The sequence below is a fragment of the Zonotrichia albicollis genome, chromosome 3 (genome assembly GCF_047830755.1).
Source record: "Zonotrichia albicollis isolate bZonAlb1 chromosome 3, bZonAlb1.hap1, whole genome shotgun sequence".
Lineage (NCBI taxonomy): Eukaryota > Metazoa > Chordata > Aves > Passeriformes > Passerellidae > Zonotrichia > Zonotrichia albicollis.
The window spans coordinates 7,873,714-7,897,525 of record NC_133821.1 but is presented as its reverse complement, the minus strand read 5'-3'; the positions used below and the strand labels follow the sequence as shown (position 1 = coordinate 7,897,525).

The window sequence follows — 23,812 nt, the reverse complement described above, 5'->3', positions numbered from 1 at the left end:
CATTAATGCATTGACATTCTGGCAACTTTTGACAGGCAGATCTCATCAATTTTTGTCTGATTACTTTGATAAGCCCAGCACCAAATCTGGGAAATAGACAAGCAGTTCTTACCAACTAAGAGGCCCCCATTTGAGCCTCCATTAATAGTCAGCTTCTTTGGGGATGTGTAGCCTTCCTTGATGAGGTATTTGGCAGCACACTGAAAGTCATCAAAGCAATTCTGTTTGTTGGCCAAGATACCACCTAGCAAGGAAACAAAACAAATCAGTTGATACCATCAAATCCTTTTGATACCATCTTTTCAGAAAAACATGTGTCCAAAAATACCTGGGAACAATTCCAGCTTCATGAACATTTTAATAATTGATGCTGCTCAGAAAAACAGCAAAAATGAAAGATTCTGCCAACACAGAGAGGCTATAAGATGGTTCTGTCAATACCTCTGATGCTTTCAGAAACTCTGAATAATACATACCTATACTGCAGAGTGAGTGCCAGGTAATGTTCCTAACCAGTGAAAGGAAAGCTAAAAGCTTTGCACAGCAAAATATATACAAAATGACCACAATACAACACACTTGAGGTTTAAGCTAATGGGACTTCAGCATCATTAAACTCAGTGACAGTTTCTTAGGGGAATAAAGATTCAGCTTATAAAATAGGCTATATAAAATAAGCACTTCTAATTTCCTGGATGTATAATATGTGGCTGGTAATTTACTTTTTTTTCCTATTAGTTGTTTTCAAACCAGATGATATACAGCTATGGTCGAAAAGAGACTTCAGAGTTCCATCTTGCTTTGAAAATTTATTAATTAATTTTCAATATGGAAATGGTTAAGATACTGCCATCATGTTGAATGAAATTCCAAATATCATCATATGTATAAGGGAACAATTAATGACAGAAATTGTTGGTTCTGATGACATCATTGATAAGACTTCTAGGTGTGAAAAAAAAATTTTTTCAGGGTCGAATAGGGAAGGAAAAGGATGGTTTTCCCTACAATCTTTGAATTATTTTAATAGAAGAGTATCAGCTTAGAGAATGCACAGCTGTCCAAATCTTGCTTGTTTGGCAAGAGACTAAAACTAGATCCTCCTCAAACATTATCATACCTAAAGCCCATGGTAATCTCAGCCAGTTAAATGCTGGTAAGAAATGGGAACTAGGAAGAAAATCCTTGCATTCCTGCAGCAAAGGCAGTGGCCCTGCCATGCAAGTGGGGCTTACAGGATGCAGAAATGAAGTCCAGTTTCTTTTACTTTCTTTAAAAGTTGGATGTTTATTCCAAGCTAATTGCCTAAGGTTCCCCCTATGGTCCAGAAACCTCCAGGACAATTAATTTTACCCTAAATTAAGTTAGATGAGCTACAGTCTTGAGATGTCTCTTTATCTCCATTCTCCATCATGTGATCCTTAGATAACCAGTTTACAATGGTTTTGTAAAACCATTTAAAAAACCAATAGTTTTGTAAAAACTTTGTTTCTGTGCCACAGAAGTTTAGCAATGTAAGCCTGACATTTAGTCATAAAGATCTGCTAGAACTGGAACCAGTACATTTGTAAGTTTTGTTGGTTTTTTTTTAACAAATACACATCATTCTTGTATTAACAAGACCATTGAAAACAGACCTACTGGGACAACAAAAAAGTCTTTAAGTATGTGGCAATAAAGGAGAAATAAATCTTACTCCTTGCTCAAAACACCAGGCTGGTGTAAGGTCAGAATCCTATTTATAAAATTGAACCTAAGCAAAAAAGCCTTCTGTAATTGCTTCTGGAATTAAAAAAGAACAGATACATATTTTATTTCAAACTGCAATAAAAGACTTGGGTCAAAATCAAGCAGGAAATAGGTGCATCAAAGAAGCATTATCATATTAAAATAAATTTTATTAAAATCTACTACAAATCAATCTCCAAATTAAAATTAATGAAGGATACTTCATCTTTAGCAATAATATCCTGTATCTGCAAGCACATACAGCTTCTATTTATGAAACTATTACATAATTAACTCAATTGTGAGGAAATGACCCAGACAAATAGTTACCACAGATGAAATAGTAAAATCAAGATGCAATGATCTGGAAATACCATTTTGTCTGATAAAAAGATATTATGGCTTACTGCCATGGCAAATTGCTAGATCATAAGCACCATTGTTTTGGTACATTTGCCTTGCTGACAATATTCCCAGCACCTTATGCACCAGATTCTTGGAATATGAGTAAAGTGTCACCTTTAAATAAGGATAGGTATGTTCCTGAAATAAGAAGGACTTTTCCAAGCTTTTTCCCCTGGTAGGAGGAATGTGGACAGTTGTCAACAATAAGGCAAGTGGACAAAGACAATTAAATGATTGAGACAAGATGGGAGAAACATGGACTGAAATACATCAAAAGTGTTCAGAAAAGGGGAAAAGAGACTGACAGCTTTTCAGTGTTTGACTGAGTTTCCCTGTGGCATGACAGTCAGATTTCAGAAAACCCTAAAAGGTCAAATGATTGCCTGCAAGTTGGATCCCCCAAGAGTTTGGAGGGGATGATCTGAATGCACTTCTGGAGCTGACGGTTTTCATATGAACTTCAATCACAGAATCACAGAACATTTAGGTTGGAAAAAACCTTTAAGATCATCAAGTTCTACTGTTAACTCAGCAGTGCCATATCCCTAAGACACACCTATGTGTCTTTTAAATACCTCCAGGGATGGTGACTCAACCACTTCCAGGGGGAGCCTGTTCTGCTTCTTGACAATCCTTTTGGTGAAGACATTTTTCCAGTCATATTCATCAAATATTCAAAAAAAAAAGGTCTATTCATAAATTATGCAAAAACAATAGAGAAGAGTTTATACTCTAAACTCAAGAGTTCACACCTTCCATAAAGTTCTGCAAATTTTTTTGTGTGTGCAAGTTTCATACCAAGAGAGTCTAAATAGTCAGTGTTGTTGTCTTGGGGATTTAGAATTGAGAACCTGCAATAATGAAAGAGGTATGTGAAAGCAAACCAGATCTTTTGCAATAGGCAGACATATTTTGTAAGATCAGTTCAATATAAATAGCTGCATTTTCCTGTGTTTAACTCCAGGGAACTTGATATTGCCTAAAAAACCCCAATGCTTTTGTTGGAAAATATTGTCTTTGTACAAAATTGTTTTCAAGTAGGCTGCAAAAATGAAAATAATCTAATGAAAACCATCAAATTAACACTGGACAACGTACAGATCTAACACATAAGTATGGAAAAAGATCTACTTTTTTGCAGAATAAATAAAACGCAAAAGGAGATGTGAGCATGGGAGAAGGAGTGAACAGCAAATGTTGCAATTTGCATTGCTAAGCCTGCAGTTTTGTTCCTGTGCTTTGACTGTCTCACCTTTGTGCCAGGTTTCTCCATATTCGCCCCCGCCCCTGATGTTCGCCACTGCCAGAACCCCTCCCAGGTGTTGCACAAAAATAAGTCTTGACACGCTGAAAAAGCAAACAGATAAGAGGACTATTTTTATTTTCCAATTTTTATACATCAACCACTTCTGCAAAAATACTTTGAGGGAAAGATCTCTCCCAAAGTCAATGATGAAATTGTGAATTAAGTCCCTCTTGATGGCGAACCTGAGTAGTCAGGCTTTTTTGATGGTTATCCATGGAAATGAAACTCCCAGCAGCTTTAGGAGAGGAAGGAACAGTGCTGGTCTGCTCCTCCTCCCTCAGTTCTGCTCTTCAGAGGAGAGTGGCCAGTGGTTTGGCTTAGCAGATGACCACTCAGAATGTGTCACCATTTACAAAAATTATCTTCAAAGCCTGCAGTCTAGTCCAGTCTAGTCTGCAGACTAGAGTTATGCAGTACCACTGGACCTCCACAGCTTTCTGAATTTTTCCTCCATCATGGGACCTCCACTTCTACAGAGAGGAAAGGAAGATTTAGCCCAAAGGAAGAAATCAAAGAATTAAGACTTAAGATCAGCACTTGGTTTTTTTTTTTTTATGAGCATGAATTTTCAACCTAACTTCTGCTTAATTTACTTCTTTTGGACCTTTGCAATATTGTGTTTGCAAGGAAAAATTCTGTATCTACCATTCTTTTGTGCCATGGTCAGCAGCTGGCCAATCCCATTCTTATTCATTTTCTTCTTACATTGCTAAATACAAAACAAATAGTATAAACATAAAATTACAGGTTCTGCCTCCCCTACTATCTCCTGAAACTGTCTGAATGCGAAAATAGCATATTTTTTTAAAATGTCAAGTTGCAAAAGTATCAGATGTATTACTATCTTTTTTTTTTAATGGACTGAAGTAATCAAATTATATTTAACAATTAAAAAATGTTAATTGTTGATCTGCTGAGGCAGTAGCTTAATACAGGCAAAGCTGCAGAAGGCCAACCACACCTATGCAAAAAAGACAAGTAAAATATTAATATTTAACCTCAACAAGTCTTTTTTTTCCCCCTCTAGTAGGTTTAAATTTCTTATTTACTTGAATTCTTTTTTCACACAGAAACCACTGTCTGCAGAAAACAAATTTGTTCAACCACAAGGGCAAGGGCTGTGTCTTTTTACCTTTAAGTCCCACTGCTGTTTATCAGAAATGGTTTGAAAAATGGCAGTCTTAGAGTGTGTCTCCTGTGGATGCAGTATCACAACAGGTGAAATTTTCACACCTCCCAAAGCAATTACTTATGTACTGGCACATGTTCTTGAGCGTATATATCATGGAGTAAGGAAATGAAAAGGAAAGCACAAGGATAACTGGTAAGAGATTTCTGAATTTTCATAACCATCAAAGGAAAAGCTTCCACCTAGGCTGGTTATCCAGCCTATCAGATGGCTCAGGAGCTATGAATTGTCTCAGCTTCTGTAAAATGAATTCTTAAGACCATCACTTGAATTGCATTTTCCTTAGACTGCTGTGACATGCTGATCAGATGCGAGATTGATATTCTAGAAGCACATTGTGCAAAGGTCAGAGAGTATTACTCTGTCAAACTGCAGGACTCTTTAATTTCAGCAGGTTGCTGCACAGCTAATGTGGAGTAACCTGACAGCAGGTTGCCTCATCAGACTGTGGCTTCTTAATTTTTGGTATGTAGAGTCACAAAACCCCCCAAAATATTCTGCACTTCTTTTCCCTGTCTACCTCAAACTTTGGACCTCTTGGTCCAAAGTTATTTGATTCCCTAATAACCAGAAGTAGCAAGTAACAATTAGAGGTAAGATAAGAGCTTGCTTCACAAACATACTGCATGAGAAGACTTCAAAAAATCAGATATTCCACAACAGAATCCATCCTCTTCCATCTGCTGAAAGCAACTGTGCCCATCTGAAGGATCATGGTGAGTCAGGACCCTAACTTGACCAATATTTTGACTATTTGTAACAAACTTTCTCAAAGTTTTTCTCTTGACCTTTAAGTTCAGGAACCAGGTTTTACAAATATAGATTCCAAACTCATTACTTGTTTAAAAAGTGAAAATTCCAAGTAATCAGCACAAAGCTCTAGTTTCACACACAACCCTAATACTGCCTGCTGTGTTTTTCTGGGTGGATTCTTGCTTCCAGATTTGATTACAAGTCAGTTTGGTGTCTGAGTCACAGCCAACTGCCCAGTCAACCTGCATGGCTATGAAATGTCTCATTCTGCAAAGCAAAGTCTAGCTCCCTGCCCTTCCCATTAGCCTTTTGCTCATTATCCCTGCTCTTCCTTCTCTCCTGGAAGCAGGGTAAAGGAAAGGACAACAGGGTCAAGATGGAGTCAGTGGAGGGATCAGAAGGCAGTTCCCACCATGGAGAGCTCCTTCCTGACCCTCTAATCACTCTTAAAGAGCATAAAACAAGAATTAATAAATCAGATATTGTTTTTTACAGTAGAGAACAACGTGAGGAGCAGTGCTTCACAGACCAAGAACACCTCCCCAGAATTACTGATCTGCTGTGAGGTACTAGAGTTGACAGAAAAACACAGGCTAGTGCACAGGTGATGGGGAAGAAGTCCTGAGCCACTGGACTTGGTTGCTTTTTAAGCTTTTGTCGAGCTGAAGAGAGCAGTAAGAGAATAAGCAAAAGGAGTAATCCTCCACTCTGCACTGAGGGCTGACCTTTCTCCAGGCTCAGTCTCTCTTCCGTGCACCACCTCTTTGCTTAGAGGCTGGGAACATCCTGGTGGTGACAAGCAATTTCACAGTCTGCAGCACAACCAGCTGTATTCCAGGATGACTTAGAAATTGCTTCTCCTGCACCCACGCAGGCACACACACAACAGTGAAGGGAAACATGTTGGTTCCTACAGTGCAGTTAGCCAAATCTGAGGCATCAGTGGTGGGTTTGTGATGCCATTTCCCCAGCAGCTCTGCCAAGCCACTGGCATCAGCTCCATCAGCCTTCACTTGCACTTGCTATGTGGGCTGTATAATTAATGACAGTGCTCTAGCAAGCACCATCTCAAAATGCCACCAAATGAAGCTCCCCAGTCCAGAAAAGCCATATGAAAAATGCATGCTTGCATTCAAAAATAAACCACTACTGTAACTGACTTAATGACTTTGGCCCATCATTGCTGCAGTTATTTCTGGATCCTGTAACCTGTTGGTTTGTTTCTATTGCTTTCAGTGAAAAATATTTTTTTCATTTTTGATGTGAAAAGGAACATCAGTTTGTGAATTAAACAGAAATAAGTTCCGCAAACCAGAGAGCTGGCTCACACTAATGGGTGTGAAATACCAGTAAGAAAATACTGTACAGCCTGGAAGACATACAGGACAGGATTGAGCCACTGGAAAGGAGATGATGGAATGCTTTGTGGAAAGTTTTAAGTAAAAAAGCTTAGGAGTCTTTAGCCAGGAATTTTTGTTTGTTTTTCTTAAAGGTAAGCTGATTCCTACTGGTTACATTTCCATGGCTACATCTCAGCTCAGAATCAGGTGAGTGATGTAGCCTCAGCCTTGGCCATCCTGCGGCTGCTTTCTAGCACTCAAGCCTGTGGTCATAAAATAAAACAAAAACCAACCAACCAAAAAAAAAGAAAACAAAACAAAACAAAAAAAACAACAACAACAACAAAAAAAAAAAAAACAAACACAAAACAAAACAAAAAAACCCCCAAAAACAAAAACAAAAACCAACCAAGCAAAAAAAAAAAAAAAAAAACCACAAAAAAAACCCCAAAAAAACCAAACCAAACCAAAACAAAAACACCAAAAAACCCCACCACCAAATCATGGTGTTGGGCTGTGGATAGAATAGCACTTGGATTTGGGAACTCCTTGTGGAATACTGCATAATGTAGTAACAGAGATGGAGTAAAGCATTAGTGGAATCTGCCAGGTAAAGGGTGAACTGGACATCCTGCCTTTCTGACATAAATTCCCCGCCAGAATTTCCTTTCCCTGATTTTGCCTCCCTCCTTTTGGAACACATTCCCTCACCAAGTACTCTACTCTCAGGTTATTAGTCATAAATGTGTATTTGAAGCTTTTGGCTTTTCTTTTTGTTTTTCTTTTAGAAAGAGAAAGCTGAGAAATCATATCTTGATATTACAGGGAGAGAGTAAGGAGGGAGGTGTGGCCAATCATGTTTTATTTACATTGGCAGTGGGACAATATATTTTGATCTGGAGGTCACTGATAGTTCTCTATGCATTTGCTTTTAAGGGACTGCTACAGATTCATATTCTTAATTTATGAACTGCATAATGAAGGTTTCACAGGGTTCAGGAAAATATAGGTCACTGCTCCTACCTCCCATCTTCCTCTCTTCTAAATGTCAGCTGCAACCTTTTGCTGCTGTTTGCTGGACTCCTACGAGAATCAATTTTTAGCTTGCCAAAATGGCAGAAACCCACCCACTCCGTTTTGCTGGGATAGTTTTCTGTCATTCTTGTGAGGTAAATCAGCTTAGCAAAGGCTCCAGCAAGCACCAGGGCCAATGGATGGGAGGTGGAAGCAGGGACTGTGAAATACCTTCTCCTTCTGCCAGCAACCAGCTCTCCAGGATGTGAAATTTTACCTTAAATCAACAGATATGTAATATTCATTTTACATTCTTTAAAAATGAAAACATGGTAAGTTTAATAGCAGTTCTCAGCATCTACAATAAACTGTAATAAATAAGTGGTTAAGCCTAAGTAAAAAAGAATTTTAAAACTATGCTAGTTATATAATTGTGTCTTTCAAGAACCACAAGAAATTAGAAGTGTAGCTTTATGAGGCAGATAAAAAGCTTACAAATAATCACAGAGTACAAGATGGGAGATTCATTGTTAGACAAGGTATTTGCTAAAAAGGACAAGAAACTGTAAATGCTATTCAGAAATACAATCACAGCAAATAAGAAAGTCAAGCACTATAGAGGATTTCTTGAAATGTGCTAACTCTACAGTAAGACTGGTAGCATTTAAACTTAATAGGATTGTTTTATAATAGATTATTTTTCGGTAGTGAGCTGCTCTTCTGCTTCCTGAAAAACTGTTCTCTATTCAGCTCTTTCCAGTTCTGCTTTCCTCTGCCTCACCTAGGAGCATTTCTTAGGTATTCAAGCACTGCCTCTTGGCAAGTCTATTCAAATTGCCTTGCTTAAGAAGTAAGCCTTTTCTTTAAAGGGATCATCTATGCAATAAAGCTAATGGCTTTTGAGAGCTACAAAGCCTGATCTGAACACAGCATTTTTGGTTTACAATGAGTTGCTTTGCATTTGTGAGGACAGTATCATTTGTGTGTCAAGACACAATCCTCTTTCCTGATCATATGGGCCACAGAAGGATTTTGTTTCCAATGTAATCTCAAAAGCATAATATGAAAATGCAGCCAAATTTTAATTATTTACATTAAGTTAGTCAAACACTTGATTTTCTATAATATTTAGACATAGGTAATCGTTTCACTTGGAATAAAGAAACTTTCTTACGGTATTAGTTCAGCAATGGGCTCAAATATTTCCTTAATATATTTGTCCATGTTTTTCTGTTCAACTCAGTGACAGAGCAAGAAGAGGTTAAGGTGTAATCCTAAGAGCAGGGTGTCTGCTGTAAACCTCAGGAGCGCAGAGCACTTCTCTGCTCTGACATAACTTCTTCTGTGAGCCTGGGTAAAACCCTCAAATTCAGAACTAACAAAGCAGACAAATGATGCCTGGGCAGCCCTTATGGCCCTCATCTTGCTTCTTAGGAACCTGAAATGCATCCTGTCAGATTCATGGTGACAGCTGCTAATAGCAGATACTTCAGGAGAAGGTGTGAATCACCCTGCTTACCTGTAGCTTGGTGTAATTGATATGTTGAAGCCTCCATATCCATACAAGAAGGCAGGATGAGAACCATCTAATTTAATTCCTTTCTTGTGAATAATGAACATTGGGATCTTAGTGCCATCTTTGCTAGGGTAGAAAACCTAAGACAAGAGAAAAGAAATACAAAATGCTCTTAGGGCTGTAACTTCCCACAAGTGCTGTTAACAAGAATCAGAGGTGACCATTTCTATGGGGTCTGAGGGTAAAACCTGAGCAACTTGCACCAATTGCCCAGGTCAGGTTCAGTACTGGGCACCACCTGCTTGGTTGCTTAGCAGCTCTGGAAAATGTACCAAAATTAGACAATACCAAGGGTATGATGGTATCACCTTTAGGCATCTTATTCTTCAGTTCTACACACAAGAGGGTTTAAGAAAATGTTACAAAAAGAATACAGCTCTCTTCAAGGGAAGACTGTCAAAACACAAGGGCTGCATGGTCTGTCACATATGAAAGGAGCAAAGACTGAACTGGCACAGAGAACAAACAGAACTAAAACCAGATTTCCTGCACAGATAATTTCACTAAAGCCAGTCTGTATCCAGCAAAGGTGGACTAAGCATTGTCCAGTCTTTCAGGTTGTCTCAGGGACACCAACCTTATCAGGGTGGTAACACAAGCCATGACAGAAACTTTTGTAGCACTTTGGTGCATTTCTGGACATTACTAGGCAACTAGAACCAGGAGACCCAACCTTGCAGAATCCCCAGTCCATCAAAGAAGACAACTGAACTGCTCACTGGCTTTCTTCCTGAAAGGAAACCAGCTCCCAAAACACAAAGTCTCCACATAGCACATGCTTCCATACATCTTTCTATTGCTGCCACAACACTGTGTGAGGTTGAAAGCTGAACTCCATGTACACAAACATAGACTGTAATTGTTTAACACAGTTCCCACATCTTCTTGTTTTGATGCATGTCTCTGCCTGCATACTCTAATTTGGGATCCACTGTGTTATAATTTGCCAATCAAGAAAAACACGTGGCTGTGAATGCAGCTTATTGCTTGTCCTAAAATTCTGGCTGATTCCTTTTCGCTACCTTGCTTTAACATCGTTGCAGCTTCAACTCTAATTAGAACAAAAATGTAGTAAATGAAGAATGACACATTCTTATAATTTAGTTGCATGCTTACAATCTCTGCTTTTAAAGGAAATAGTCCTACAGTGATTTGTAAAGCACATGATCAACAGGTTCTATTTTTACAGCACATGAACCTCATCAGTAATATGAACCTATGCAATGCATTTATTCTGAGCATTGCCTGTAATGTGAAACATGTAAATCCACATGGCGGAAAACAAAGTAATCACATTTAATTTTAGTTTAATCATTGCTAAGGAAATGTGAGAAATTGCAAATGAAATCACATCTACCTCCAAAGGCTTTACCAAAACCTCTAGACATATTACAAATAAAAATTCAGAATTTCACAGCACCCACAGTGGATGAAAAAAACCCAACAAAACAAAACTAAAAGCCTAAGGGTGTTTCTACACAGATAAAATCACTGTTTCCAACTGTCATAACTGTATCTCAACTGACAAAGTGCTTGTCAGAACAGCAGAGTATAATGGATTTTTACTTTAAATAGTTACTTGAACACTATAAACAAATAAAATAACTGATGAACAGGAGAACTACTGAGGCTGATGATGAGGATTTCCAGAGACTCTTCCCTAAAACATTATCTGCCAACTCCAGCTGTTGCTGGAAATTCTCAGGAAGCAAGAACCCAGCTTTTCTATATTTCCAGAAACTTAGTGCAGTTGGCCAGTCCTGCCCTGATGATTGAAGTATGCCACTAACTTCACTGCTGGTTTCTGAATGAGGACTTTATCTTTTATATAACAGCTCCCTGAAAACTGACTTCTGTAGGGCTTTTATTGTCATCAGTTAAGATAAAATAACATACCATTAAATAAAATCTCAACAGAAAAAAAAAAATGCATGTCAAGCTGCATGGCATTGCTTAAATTTGCGATTTAAGGGTTTTCAGTCCTATCTTTGCTAAAATAATTATTACCTCTCCCTCCAAGAACACAAGAGAGGGGGGACGGAAATAAATTCAGTGAGACACTAAGATATGTGAAGCCATTTAAACTTCTCCAAATAGACTATTTTCAACAACTGATTCAATCTCACCTTTAAATTAGCTGTTATCTCTGAAGCAGTCCAATGGTTTACTCATGTAACCAATAAAGGGATGTGCTTCTATCTCAAAGATTAAGGTAAACTGCAAAGGGCAAGCCCTAAAAAGGATTTCCCAAGATGGTGTTTCATGCCTAACTTTAGAGGCTGTCAGCTTTTACAGTGCTAAATGCTCATAAAAGGGTACTACCTTTTCCTGTGTTATCACAGATAGGAGAGATCCATTTGTGCCAGTCACATTATATTACTCATTGTTCATATAGTTTCCAATAAGGTCTTATGTCACTAATGTCAGCATTTATAAGAAGAGGACAAGCTAGGAAAATTAATTTGAAGGGAAAAGGATGGAGAAAAACACTTCAGAAATATTATTATGAATGCTGAAACTCACCATTCAAAGAGGGACATGCTAAAAATAAGCACCTTCAGCCTTTAGGAATGCAAGAGCAATGCTGTGTGGCTGACAGGGCACTCCTGCTGCGTGCAGCCCTTGCTGCTATTCTAGGATTACAGTGCTGGAGCAGTGGAGCAGCCCTGGGATAGCTGTAACTATCAGTCTCACATTAATGTCCCTGTGCCACATGGCAGTGGGGTCTCAGGGCCAGAAACACCTTCAATTCAGATGGCAGAGCCTGAAGTATACATTTATAGCTTCTACTCTACTTATTGTGAGGGAAGGAGAAAGCAACACTGTTTGCACAGTTACTCATTGCTACAAGTTAATTAAAATTAAGCTATATAAGAGAAATAGAGCCCGATCTTAATAATTCTTCTTTGGTGATACATATGTATTTATAGAGTGGTGTGTTACTTTCTTTTGATTTTTAAACTTAGCATTTGAAAGAAATTTAGACCAGAAAAAGTCAGTGGATGTTTAGTCAAAGACAGTTTACAGAGTAAGTTTTACAAGCCAGCACAGTTAATAGCTTTGCCCTCTGGCTTGTAAATTTACTAAGGGGTTAAGCAGGATAAAAAAGTTCAATACATTAATTCCTGGGAAGGTCTTTGTCCTCCTAATTATCATCTGCTTTAAATGTGCAGTATTTATATTAGGTGAATCTTCACTCAGGGAAGAGGGGAACTACCATCAGGCATTGTAGACACAGACCTGAATTCAGAAAGGCTCTGTATTTATCCACCTCTGCCTCTGCAATGACAAGAAGCATCCTCTCCATCTCAAGTCACCAGGAGGCAAAACAAAGTATTTTAGAAAACCAAAAGGTCTGAAAAACAGATGCTGCAGATGAAGTTTTTCTTTCATTTATCTACAGAGATTACATAGCCAGACATTGATACACACAGAAGTAAAAACAATTTTGGCAATCATCCAATATGCACTTCTCTTGTAAATATGAAATTAGTACCCTAGAATATTAAAGAAATTGACACAATCACACCAATAAATAAATAAAACTAATCTGCTGCACACTCACATTGTGCCACATAACTAAAAATATCTAAAATTACTGACATTGAATAAAAACTTCAATTTTTAAAAATTAAAAACCGCAGCAACTTCTGAGTATTTAGTTTTACATTTTCTCCCTTTCAGAACTATTTTATGTGCTTATATAATGGAGAGATTAAAAGATGCATGTAATAATTATAATTGTTAGGGTAAGAAAAGTGCACCTAAACTCATCTTGCTTTTACAAAACCTAAAATCCTTCTACACAAAAACCAACCCCAAACCTTTACACATTTAAAATTCACCCTCTAAGGTAAGATTCAACACAGGTTTTGAAATGCAGCTGTAAAACACAAATCCAAAATACTCTTGTCCATTTGGGTCTAATCTATATATTTTTTGAACTGTGAACAGTATCTGAATGTTCACAAATCTTTTATCATTTGCCTGACTTGCTCATAATGGCAAAGCATTAAAATCCAGTTAAAAAGTGATTAATTTGTCTTGTCAAGAAAGAGCTATGTCCTGTAGATAAAACATGAATTTTATACGCAAGTAGAAACTTTTAATTTTTGAGACTTGAAAACACCCCCTAAGTCACAGCAGGCTAATTATTCATAGGAAGCCAGTAGTTATTTTAACAATATCTCTCCCAAATTCTCCTTCAAGATTAGGTATTACAAACTAGAAACAGCAATTCTCTCCATGTCTGTGTGTGCTTGATTAAGAACAGGTAAGAATCACATTTGTCATTAACTGACATCCATTGTGTGGAATGCCAAAAAATTTTACAAGGAGCAACTAAAATGGCATATAAATCAAGCTGGAATGCTCCTTATTAAAAATTCATGTTCAATAATTTAGGTTTATTAACAGCACAATAATACCTTTAAAATAACTTTTCCCAGTATCTCCTATACACTTTTTCTGAGATAATTCCTTTTCATTTTAAACCAACACAGGATTTAACAGTTTTGTGGGATTTAGCAATTTTTTCTACTTCTAGGTAAGAATAACTGCCCTCCCACACTGCTGCAGCCACCACAAAGTTACAGACAGCACCGGGGAGGCAAAACACACTGCTCAGTCCCAGCAACCCCTGCACAGGGGCTACAGGGAATGACTACTTGGGACTGAGTTTCACATAAAGTATTCCCCTTGTTAAGTAAAGGTTTCTCATCACACAGCAACATTTCTGTTTTGAGATTTGGGGAACAAAAGTATAAGGAATTCATAGTAAATCACATAACGTTGCTCACATTTTGCCAAATGTCACAAATGCTTTGTTAAATGTTCACTGTGGGATTTTAAAAATCCCACACCAGTATCTTTGAAAGGTGATTAGAACAATAAACTTAAAGGCATAGTCCCTAGAGGAAGTCTTCCTTCACAGATGGTGGCATCAAAGTTTTCAAACCTATGTTTAGGTACAGAGATAAGGTGCCAGAACAATGCCACATAGCAACATCTCCCCCTGACAAGTCCTAACACTGGGTGCTTCAGGGGGGCAAGTCACAAAGACCCTGCCCTCACACAAGCAAGTCTGAACAGGCAGTGCTGGCAGGCAGGGAGAAATCCTCTCTTGAGATGCCAGGGCAGAAAATTCACTGATTCAAGCAGAATCATGTGCTGCCTTCCCCACCATCTGTCCATAGCTGATTCCATCCCTCATCACCTCTGATCTTACAAAACAGACACTAGTCTGGGGTTAAAGATCATAGTACATCACAAGCAAAACTCCCCATTTATTGCAGCAGTGGCATGGACCCAAGTGTAAGATCTGCAGTGGCCCCATGGGCAGCTCTGGCAGCCAGCCCATGGCCACACGTAAGAACAGCTCTTACGAAACACCAGTTTTTGTATTCTTATATGGAACATGAATCAGAAGTCCGGAAAAATAACAGAGAACTGTTACCACTACAGAGCAAATCTACAGGATCTGAGGTTTCCTTTCTTCAGAGGGGAATCCTCATCAATCTTCTTTAAGCCTCTTAAATTAGCTTCAAAGCAATTCTGTGTGGGTTGCAAAGCTTGCTAAACACTGAGCTGGAAAGGGGCCAAAGTAACTCAGTACAGTAAAAATTCATGCAGGTAAAACCCAGAAAGAAGGACACCTACCACAGACATTTGCAAAAGCACTATGAAAATAATCAAGAAACTGCTCAGAAGAAATTGTTTCACCACCCACCCACCCACCGGCACAAAAAGTAGACTCATGCTGACCGAGGCAAAGTGCCAGGAGATGGTCTTTTAGAGGAAAGGTCTCCTTGCTACTAGGTTCAGCTGCCTAACAGGGTAGTGGGAGGATGCAGGGGAAGATAAGAGAAAAATACAGGTGAAAGATGGGAAATCCTGCAAGACTGGCATGGCAGAAACTGCTTTTAAATCACTCTTTTCTAAATAAGTTAAAAGGTATCATCCCCCTTACATAAAGCATTGGGGGTAAATGGGATCCAATGAGATCCTCACACACCCTCTACCTCTGTAGAGAGGCTTCTTGCCTTTTCTGTTTATCCTTTGCCCCTTCCAGTGCAGTCTCAGAGCCTCCTGCAGCAGAATAACTTAAATCCACCAAGTACAGTTATTCCTCTTCTTTCATCAATTTGTCTTGAACATGACTTAGTGTACAGTGGAGAGACAGATTTGAGACAGATAAATCTACCTTTTCATTTAAACATACACTGTAGTCATGTTAAACAGAAAAATGTCCCAGGGGCCTTTGTAAGTTACAGTCTCTTTTCTGAATTACCTCTGTGTTTATGCATTCAGGAAATGTACTACTGTGAAGCAGTATAGCATGAGACAAACAAAGGGGTGTCTTGATGGAAGTAGCATACCATTATGAATAAAATCATAAATAACAGCTGCTGGCTAGTGCATTTTCTTTCATTAAATCAAGGTTTACTTCACTCAGTAAACTGCTCTGAGAAGAGACAACTCACTGCAGTAGTGTGTAGGCATTAGAAAATAAACACTATTCATTTTTACCATGCTGGAAATCAGTTCAAATTGTAATGAGAAACACTCCAAGAACAAAAACGTAGAGGCAACTTACCATGGGGTAAGCAAGAGGAAGAACTTACTTTTTGCAAGCTACTTCACAATAACTATTCTTATTTATAGTTTTATGATGTGGTAGATTCACACACCTAATCCAACACACTGAGAGATGAGAGAGATGCATTCATTCAAACTAGCTGGTAACTAGCTAACTAACTAACATTTACTAGTAACTATTGGTATTGACTCCATCTTGCTTCAAGCTTTCTTGGCCATCCCAACATGCCTCACCGCTGAGTGTTTACAAGCTTCAGGAAAACAACACAACTACTGTTGGATTTTCTCCCTAATGTTGGGCATCTACATAGTTCAGGGTGCTTGAATTTCACCTGCAAGCTCATACCCAAAAATTTCTTGCACAGAGAAAATTCACTCTTGACAATGGGGATGTCAAGTGTCAGCTTGTGTCAAAGCTTCAAGAGGATCCATGCATTTGCTTACATGGCCAAGAAGCTTTGTTCAGGACTTTCAATGGCCAGGTAACTTCAGAGGGCTCTGCTCTCTCTTCCTTAGAGAACCATACCATGCTTACTGATGTCAAGTTGGGTACCCAAAATCAGAAGCACTATAAATCACTAAACACCTACAAAAATTCTGCATGTGGCTAGTAGAATATTAAAAAATTCATTAATGCTTTTTAGTTTGAAAGAAAAGAGAAATCTTCTACACCAGACAGTGCATGCTTCAAAATCAGTTCCGAATCACTTTCCTGTGAATACTTATTCTGAAGTACTTACTGAAATAAATAGGTCATTAAAAGTACTGCGAAGGAGTTCCATATCCATTTTCTCACTCAAATTATAGCTACATATAATTTACTTTCTGAGATAAACTTGAATTTAAAGTTACTCATTTGCACCCCTACATGATTAAAAAAAATAAAAAACAAAATGGTAGGAGAAGGGGACCATTCTCATTCCCTTGAGAATGGTCAAGGAAAAACTAAAGTCCTGTAAAATACCTGGGGTGCTAACTTATAAAAAATAATTCTAATGTTCAGATGGTATTGATTTCAAGCTTCCTGTGGAGACAGTACAATTGTCTTCAGATTTGTAGCAGTCATTTGTACAATGAAGAAAAATCACTCAGTGAGTAGCAAGAAGCAGAAGAGAAGTTTTCATTCATTGTTGTAACAATGCTTAGGGAAAAAATGCTTCAAAGTCTAATACAAAACAACCCAGCAAAAATTCCAACTGATGGTATAGTTTCCAGACAGGTGTCAAAACTAAGACATTGAAGGGACTTCATACCAGGAACACCAAGGACTGTGCTGAAGCACCTTTGTAATACTCTTGGAGCAGGGTAGAGAAAAACAAATAACAAAAGAGGAATTTTTTTTTTAAGCCCTAAGACTAAGGACAGTTTGCAGCAATCTTTCCTTTCTTAGGTAAAACATGAACAAGACAGCAAAACCAATAAACCTGTATCATAATCCACAACTAATATTCAACTCTCAATAAATCAACAGATCAAATTTGTAATGGCACCAGATCAACTAGAATGAGTGCTATCAGTTCAAAAACCACCACTAAGCAGAAATAAAAAGTCAGGGATGTCCTTACTGGTAAAATATGACTCTGTGATTTCAGGCATTATGCGTTGAAGCCTTTCTGCATCCAGACTATTTTTAGCTGTTATCAGGGATCTCTGTACACTGGTTCTTCCAAAATAATTGACAAACTGGATTAAGAGCAAGCAGTTCAGGGAGTTGCCAAGGAGAATTTATGTAGCAATTTTTCCCTGTCTGTGAGAACAGAAGCTGGGACAAAGGAAATAATCTCTTTCTTTATGTCAGTCATCTACACAGTTGAAACACTGGTTACTGTGAATAATAATAGTTCTTAGAGGCTCCCCATGTCCCATAAATCTCCTGTGAGATGACTCAAGGACAGAGAAGAAATAATTAATCTAAGGGAAGATAATATTTTATCAGTACCTCTGAGCAGTGTTGATAAAATCAAATCAACTGCTAAATGAAGATGCAAACTAGCTTATCATTAGTAAAATTGCACACTGATGAATTTGTGCTGCATCATAAGCAGACAAAAGTCCAGAAAAAATGAGTGATTTAATGTTTTTTTGAGTAGAAAGTGAATTGAAAAATAACTATCTTCCTTTATTTTCTTTCCAAAAAATATCCTTTCAGAATTCACCAAGATTTTGTGATTTTTAAGGTTTTACTACTTCAGTTGTTATACTGAGGACAAATAAGAGAGGTCTGCAGAATGATTCCACTCATGTGTTCCACTAACACAATTTTGCAACTTTGCATCTCTGGATACTTATCAAAGCACTTTATGTTTAGCTTGTCTTTTCAGCAGTGATTCCAATTTAAGAAAAAACAAGCCATCAAATCTGTTGACAAAGCATTGACTAAGCTTTTTAAGCTCTGCCTTGTTGCTACTAGTGCAATTTTTTTCTGTCTTTGGTATAAATGGAGTAAATGGAGACTCTGCCCTTCACAGTGGTCAGCAACACCAGTGTATTACTAAGAGGTGTGGTTGTGCCATCTAACACTGAATAGAGGTTCTCCAAAGTCTCTTCACTGCTATTTAGCAGAAATTATTTTCCCTAAATATTCCCTAAGTATAAACGGAACTGCTCCTAATATTATATGATCATCCTGGTTAGTATGCATCCTTTTCTAAGGTGATTATGCTTACAGTGAATGCAAGAGCTATAACTTTAGGTTACCAGACTTGTTATAATTTGCTTCTCTTATCCCCTTTCAATAGCAGAGTCTGCTCCAAGTAGTGGCCACACAGAATCATTTTTCAGAGGTTTTCATTTTCCATATGTCTATGTAAGACCTCACCAACATCTGAAATTGTTGTTTTCCACTCTCAACTCTGTTAATCTGCTTTCTACCATGATGATGAATGTTAACTAACAACAAGAAAAACCCTAATCCACCAAGCAGTTTTGACCCTGGATGAAGACAGCAAGTATAATTTTATTGGGCTGCAGTGATTATGTGTGTGTATATATATCAAGAGTTTATCTGCATTTTTTAGCAGTTCTAATTTGGTTTTGCCTCCTATAGGTAGTTAATGCATAGCTATCATTATCAATCTTCCAAATGTAATTTCTTTCTCTGTTCTGCTTCAAGCTGTGGTTGGTAAGGGCCCTGTGGTGGTCTGCACTTCCATGCTGCCCAGCACACTGCGAATGTGGCCCATGATTAACTCTCTTAAGTCCTGCAATAATCAAGCAAATAAAGGAGCAACAACCTTCTCATTTATTCTCTGTGAGCTGCCCTACCTCCTTAAACCTCTTTGTAACCTAATAAATAACTGCATAAACTAGTTATGAACCTGTGTGTGCCTGGAGGCCTGCAACTCTGAAACAAAAACCTCCCAGCTCTGCCAGAGCCACTGCTATTCTGAAAACGCTCCAGTTCCCCAGTTGCCTACAGAGACACTATTCAGAATGAGAGATGCATCCACTGTAAAGTATTTAAATGGGAGTATGGAGATGTGGTGAAGCTTAATTGCTAACAGGAAACACAGAGACACTGCAGAAAAGAGGGGACAAGGGAGCCCTTTTTGGAAGGAGCAACAAAGAGAAGCCAAAACTACCTGAAATAGTAAAATGCAATTCAGCAAGGCCAGAAATACAACATACTATATAACCTGACAGATGTAATCACATAAAGAACTGTGAACAACTCACTAAAAAGTAATTTAGAAAACTATCTTGGAGATGTACACATACCAAACTGAACAATGAATTGTTAGGGAAAAGGCAAACCCTACACGAGGACATAGAAACCAAGTTCTCATGCCCAATGTGTTGTGAAGTAACCCCTCCTGTTGCATTCACATTTGCAAAGCCTCAGCTGGAGTGCTGTGCTCAGCCGACACCATGGCACACCATATGCTGAGCATCTAAACAGATTCCAGAAGAGGATGCAGAGTGAGAGGAGGCCAGGAAATACAATCCACTAGAGAAGCTGAACAGAGTGCAGATTTGTCTTTTGTTTTGTTTTTAGTCAAAAGGAAAATAAAACTGAGGGACACACAGTGACAGTCTCTAAATCTGCAGAAGCTGGCTGTAACCTGAAGAGAACCAATTGCCTTCCATGGCAGTGAGGGAGGGACACAAAGCAATACATTCAAGCTCAAGAAGTGAATTCAGGTGAAACCTTCAGATGGTGTCCCCCTATTCCCTGCAAAAGCTTTTTAATAGGAAACTCAGTGAGAACCTGGGACAGATTGCCTAGGGAGTGTGAAGGCTTTTAAACACAAGGCAGACAGAAATCAGGCAGGAATTGGGGAATTGGCACAGGCAGAAGTGACTTGCCATAGTGCCCATGACAGCTCAGTCATGCCCATGTCACCACATCCAAACACATTCAGGCATGGTTGTTTCTTCCTTTTCCCTGTCTTTTTGCCCCTTGGTTATTACAGCAGCTCTGCTACAGGTTCTTGCTCAGCACAGCTGTTGGGCAGTAGAAGTTGGTTCCTCTCTTCTTACAGGAAAAGCCAGTATCCTACCTCCTGGGACTCCAATAGATGAGTTCTGAGATTGTTCTTACACAAATTTTGTGTGATTTCAAGAAGAGAAGCTTCAAAAGCAGAAGTGAAGAAGACAGACTCTAAAGCAGAACAAGTGCCTCCCTTCTCACAGCCTTTTGCCTTTTCATTAAACTAGGAAAGTGAGAAATGTGAAGGCCATCCAGGGAGTTTATACACTTAACAAAATTGACAGGAACAGCTGGTGAGAAGAGAGATATATTCAAAAATCCACCACTTGCATTACAGAGCTTTATTAGTTAAACTTGAGAAAATGGTTAAAAATTTAAGTATTAAACATTTACATGTTAAAACCAAAGAAAACATTTTAAAAACTCGCCCATATGTATAACACAGATGTGCAAACACCTATTAACAGAGCGCCCAACATTTTATGTTCAAGTAATATGAGCCTCACTAACAAATAAACTACTGTAGTTGCTACTGTTCTGGAAATTTGTTGGAATTTAAACACTGTCCTATGGCACAGACAGATACATACCTGGGTATATAACTCTTCCTAAGAGTAAATCCCCTTCCTAGGAAACCTAATGACTATTAAATGCACTTACATGACACTGCTAGTAGAAAAATACAACCAGAAAAGTCTGGTTTTCTAGGAGGCCCAGTAAAGGCAGCCAGTGTGTCTCCCTGCTAGGGCAGTGGCTCGAATGCTGGCTCCTCTGCCAGTGATGAATGACAACTGCCATCATCTAATCATCTTTTGCCAGCTGAATAAAACTAATGATTGTGGTCCTAGAGCAATCTGTCCTCAATACAGCATTATCATCACAATTAAACCCCACCCCACCAGCCAGGCTCCATGAGGCAAAATGATGGGTGGGCAGATGGATAGAAATATTCCCATTCTGCAGAGGAGCATTCTCATTCTGAACAATGCTGGCATGCCAAAGTTTGACATTTATCTTCTTAGTGAGAAAAGGGGCAGCTATCACTTTTTTCTTTCAGTAGAGGACTATGCTGAAATTTCCCATTTTTACGACTACTTGGTTTAAGCAAGAATTAAACAGCTATAAAGAGGTTTTAGAGCATTTTTTTTCCTGTAGAGCTATTCTGTGTTTGACCCTCTATCATGGATGGTATTGCCCATTCAATCTGCACTATACAAGACACACAAACACTATAATGATCAAAAGACTGTGTGCTGTCAGCCTTTATTACTATTAGACATATCAAGAGGGGGGCTTTTTATTGATGCTGAAGTTCTCTGAACTATTTGTGTAGGATTTTAATAACCATCTTGATTAGGTTTTCAATCCACATCTGAAAAATCAACTCTGAGGATCAGCAAGCCACTGCCATTAGAACAGCAAACCACATCCCCAGAGCAACACCTCATCAACGTGAAGCCATGGACAAATTTCATCCTGAATGTTTCTGTTCCAGTAGAATGAAGTTAATAATATTCACTACCTTTGAGAAATAACACTGATAAGCCTATACAAATGGGAGAAGAAAAGATGGAAATAGATTCCCACTGAGGAATATTAAACAGAATTCTTACTTACCCTGTGAGTAAGAGAGTTAATTAAAATAGCAATGTGCTCATGCTTAATTAGTGGAGGTGAGTTCAATCAGAGAAGTGAATATCAAAGTTCCAGGAAAAATAGAAGGGAAGAAATTCTTCAGTGACTTTTTAGAAGGAAGACAAACCCCAAGTATTTTTACTACAACATTATCATTTTAATATCTCTATATCAGCAAAGAATCTACCTACTGAGCTTCCTGAAGACCTCAACACGTGTTTATTTAAGGTGTCTGAGTGAATGACTTTCTAAATCTTTTTGATAGCAAAAGGTATTTTCCCATTTACTGTAAAAATCAAAACTATTTTTTATTTACAATCAATAATGCAATCATTTAAGACATGTGAGGCAATCCTTTAAGCTCCACTACAATTCCTTAAGCTCTTGTTTAAAACTCCTGGGTGCAAAGAGGAATTCAATTCACCATAAACACTATGTTTAATGCTTACAAGTCTGTCAGTCTGTGCTATTTCACCTCGTGTTTTAAGGAATTCTGAGAGTGTGTGGAATGCAGTTTGGGATTAAGTAAACCAACTAACATCCCCAACTAAAATCTCTCCATTTTTCACTAGAAAAGTAGAAAACAAACCACTGCAAGTTCAAATAAAAGTTCTACTGAGTAAGGTGCAGGAACAGTCTTTCATAATGAGCTTTAGGTAAACTACTGAGCAATCACTTCTCTTGAATGCTTGAAACCAATGAACGTTTTTATAAAGTCTAGAGCATGATGGTTCTACAGACACTTCCATTTTAAGAAGCTCTCCAGCTCCCTACACACTCAACAGAAAAATAAAGAATTTACTATTAAAAACTTGGAACTATTGAATCTCAAAGTCTATATGACAATACAAATGAACATAGAGAGTTTTTTAAAAAATATGTTAGTATTATTTTCACATTGTGTAGTTAGTAGTGTATTAATTCTTCCTAAGAGAAGTTTTGCACTCCCCTGCATCCCAAACCACATTTCCATTGTTCTGCATTCTGCTGAACAAAAGCTCCCAAATTCCTAACTATGCATCAATCCCCAGGATATACAAGAGACAGAACAAATCTACACATTAGGACCTTAAAATAGGATTTGAACTGGATTGGTGAAGAAAGCAATGCAAAGTCCATCACTTCAGCTTCTTATTTGGAATATAAAGATGTGATTCCTACTCCAGATACCTAAGGAATGTCTGAACTGCATTTGATGGGGCTACTTAAATGATAATGGATGTAGAGCCAACTGTTATTCTGCTACTCCAGCACATGGATTTCAAAGTTCAAGAGCAATTAAGGTCATCAGAAGAAATCCATCTATTGATACTCTATCTAGATGTAAAGTCCTTGATTCTGACAATTTCCTCCCTTAAAAAGGAGTGTAATGTGGCTGCAAATATTTAACACATTTAATATACAATCTCTTGGCTTTCAAGAACTATAAGGGCCTTTAAACTACAGCACAACATTTTCAGTGTTTCAGTGTTTCTTCACTGACCTCCAATTAGGAGAGATAATGGCAGACTGATGTGGTGTTTGTAACAATCACATGCCAAGGGTGTAAGATACTGTATTCCACAGGCAACTTGCCAGGGCTGTCACAGTTGTCACTGTGATTTTGTTGGTGTCCTCCAGAGTGAGACTGGTGCCTTGGTGCCAAAGCACTAGGTGAGATCAGAGCCAAAGCTTTCAATCTCCTTCCTGGGAGCTCTGAAAGAAGTGGCTCAAAGCTTATTTTCCCCCCCGCCGTACTGTGGCAAGCACTAAAACTGTGGTGTTTGTCACATTCCTTCTTCCCACCAATATTTCACAGTATCACAGAATACGCTTAGCTGGAAGGGACCCACAAGCATCA

The 23,812-nt window shown here is 38.3% G+C and overlaps 1 protein-coding gene across 1 annotated transcript in view; it reads right to left on the bottom strand.

The window, feature by feature from the left end:
- PREP (prolyl endopeptidase) overlaps window positions 1–23,812 on the bottom strand; it is a 90,589-nt gene that overhangs the window by 10,825 nt on the left and 55,952 nt on the right. The window contains exons 11-13 of the mRNA XM_074536549.1: window positions 9,255–9,391; window positions 3,386–3,480; window positions 113–244 (exon numbers count right to left, since the gene is read on the bottom strand). Coding sequence (XP_074392650.1) covers window positions 113–244; window positions 3,386–3,480; window positions 9,255–9,391 — 364 coding nt within the window. The remainder of the gene's footprint in view (window positions 1–112; window positions 245–3,385; window positions 3,481–9,254; window positions 9,392–23,812) is intronic.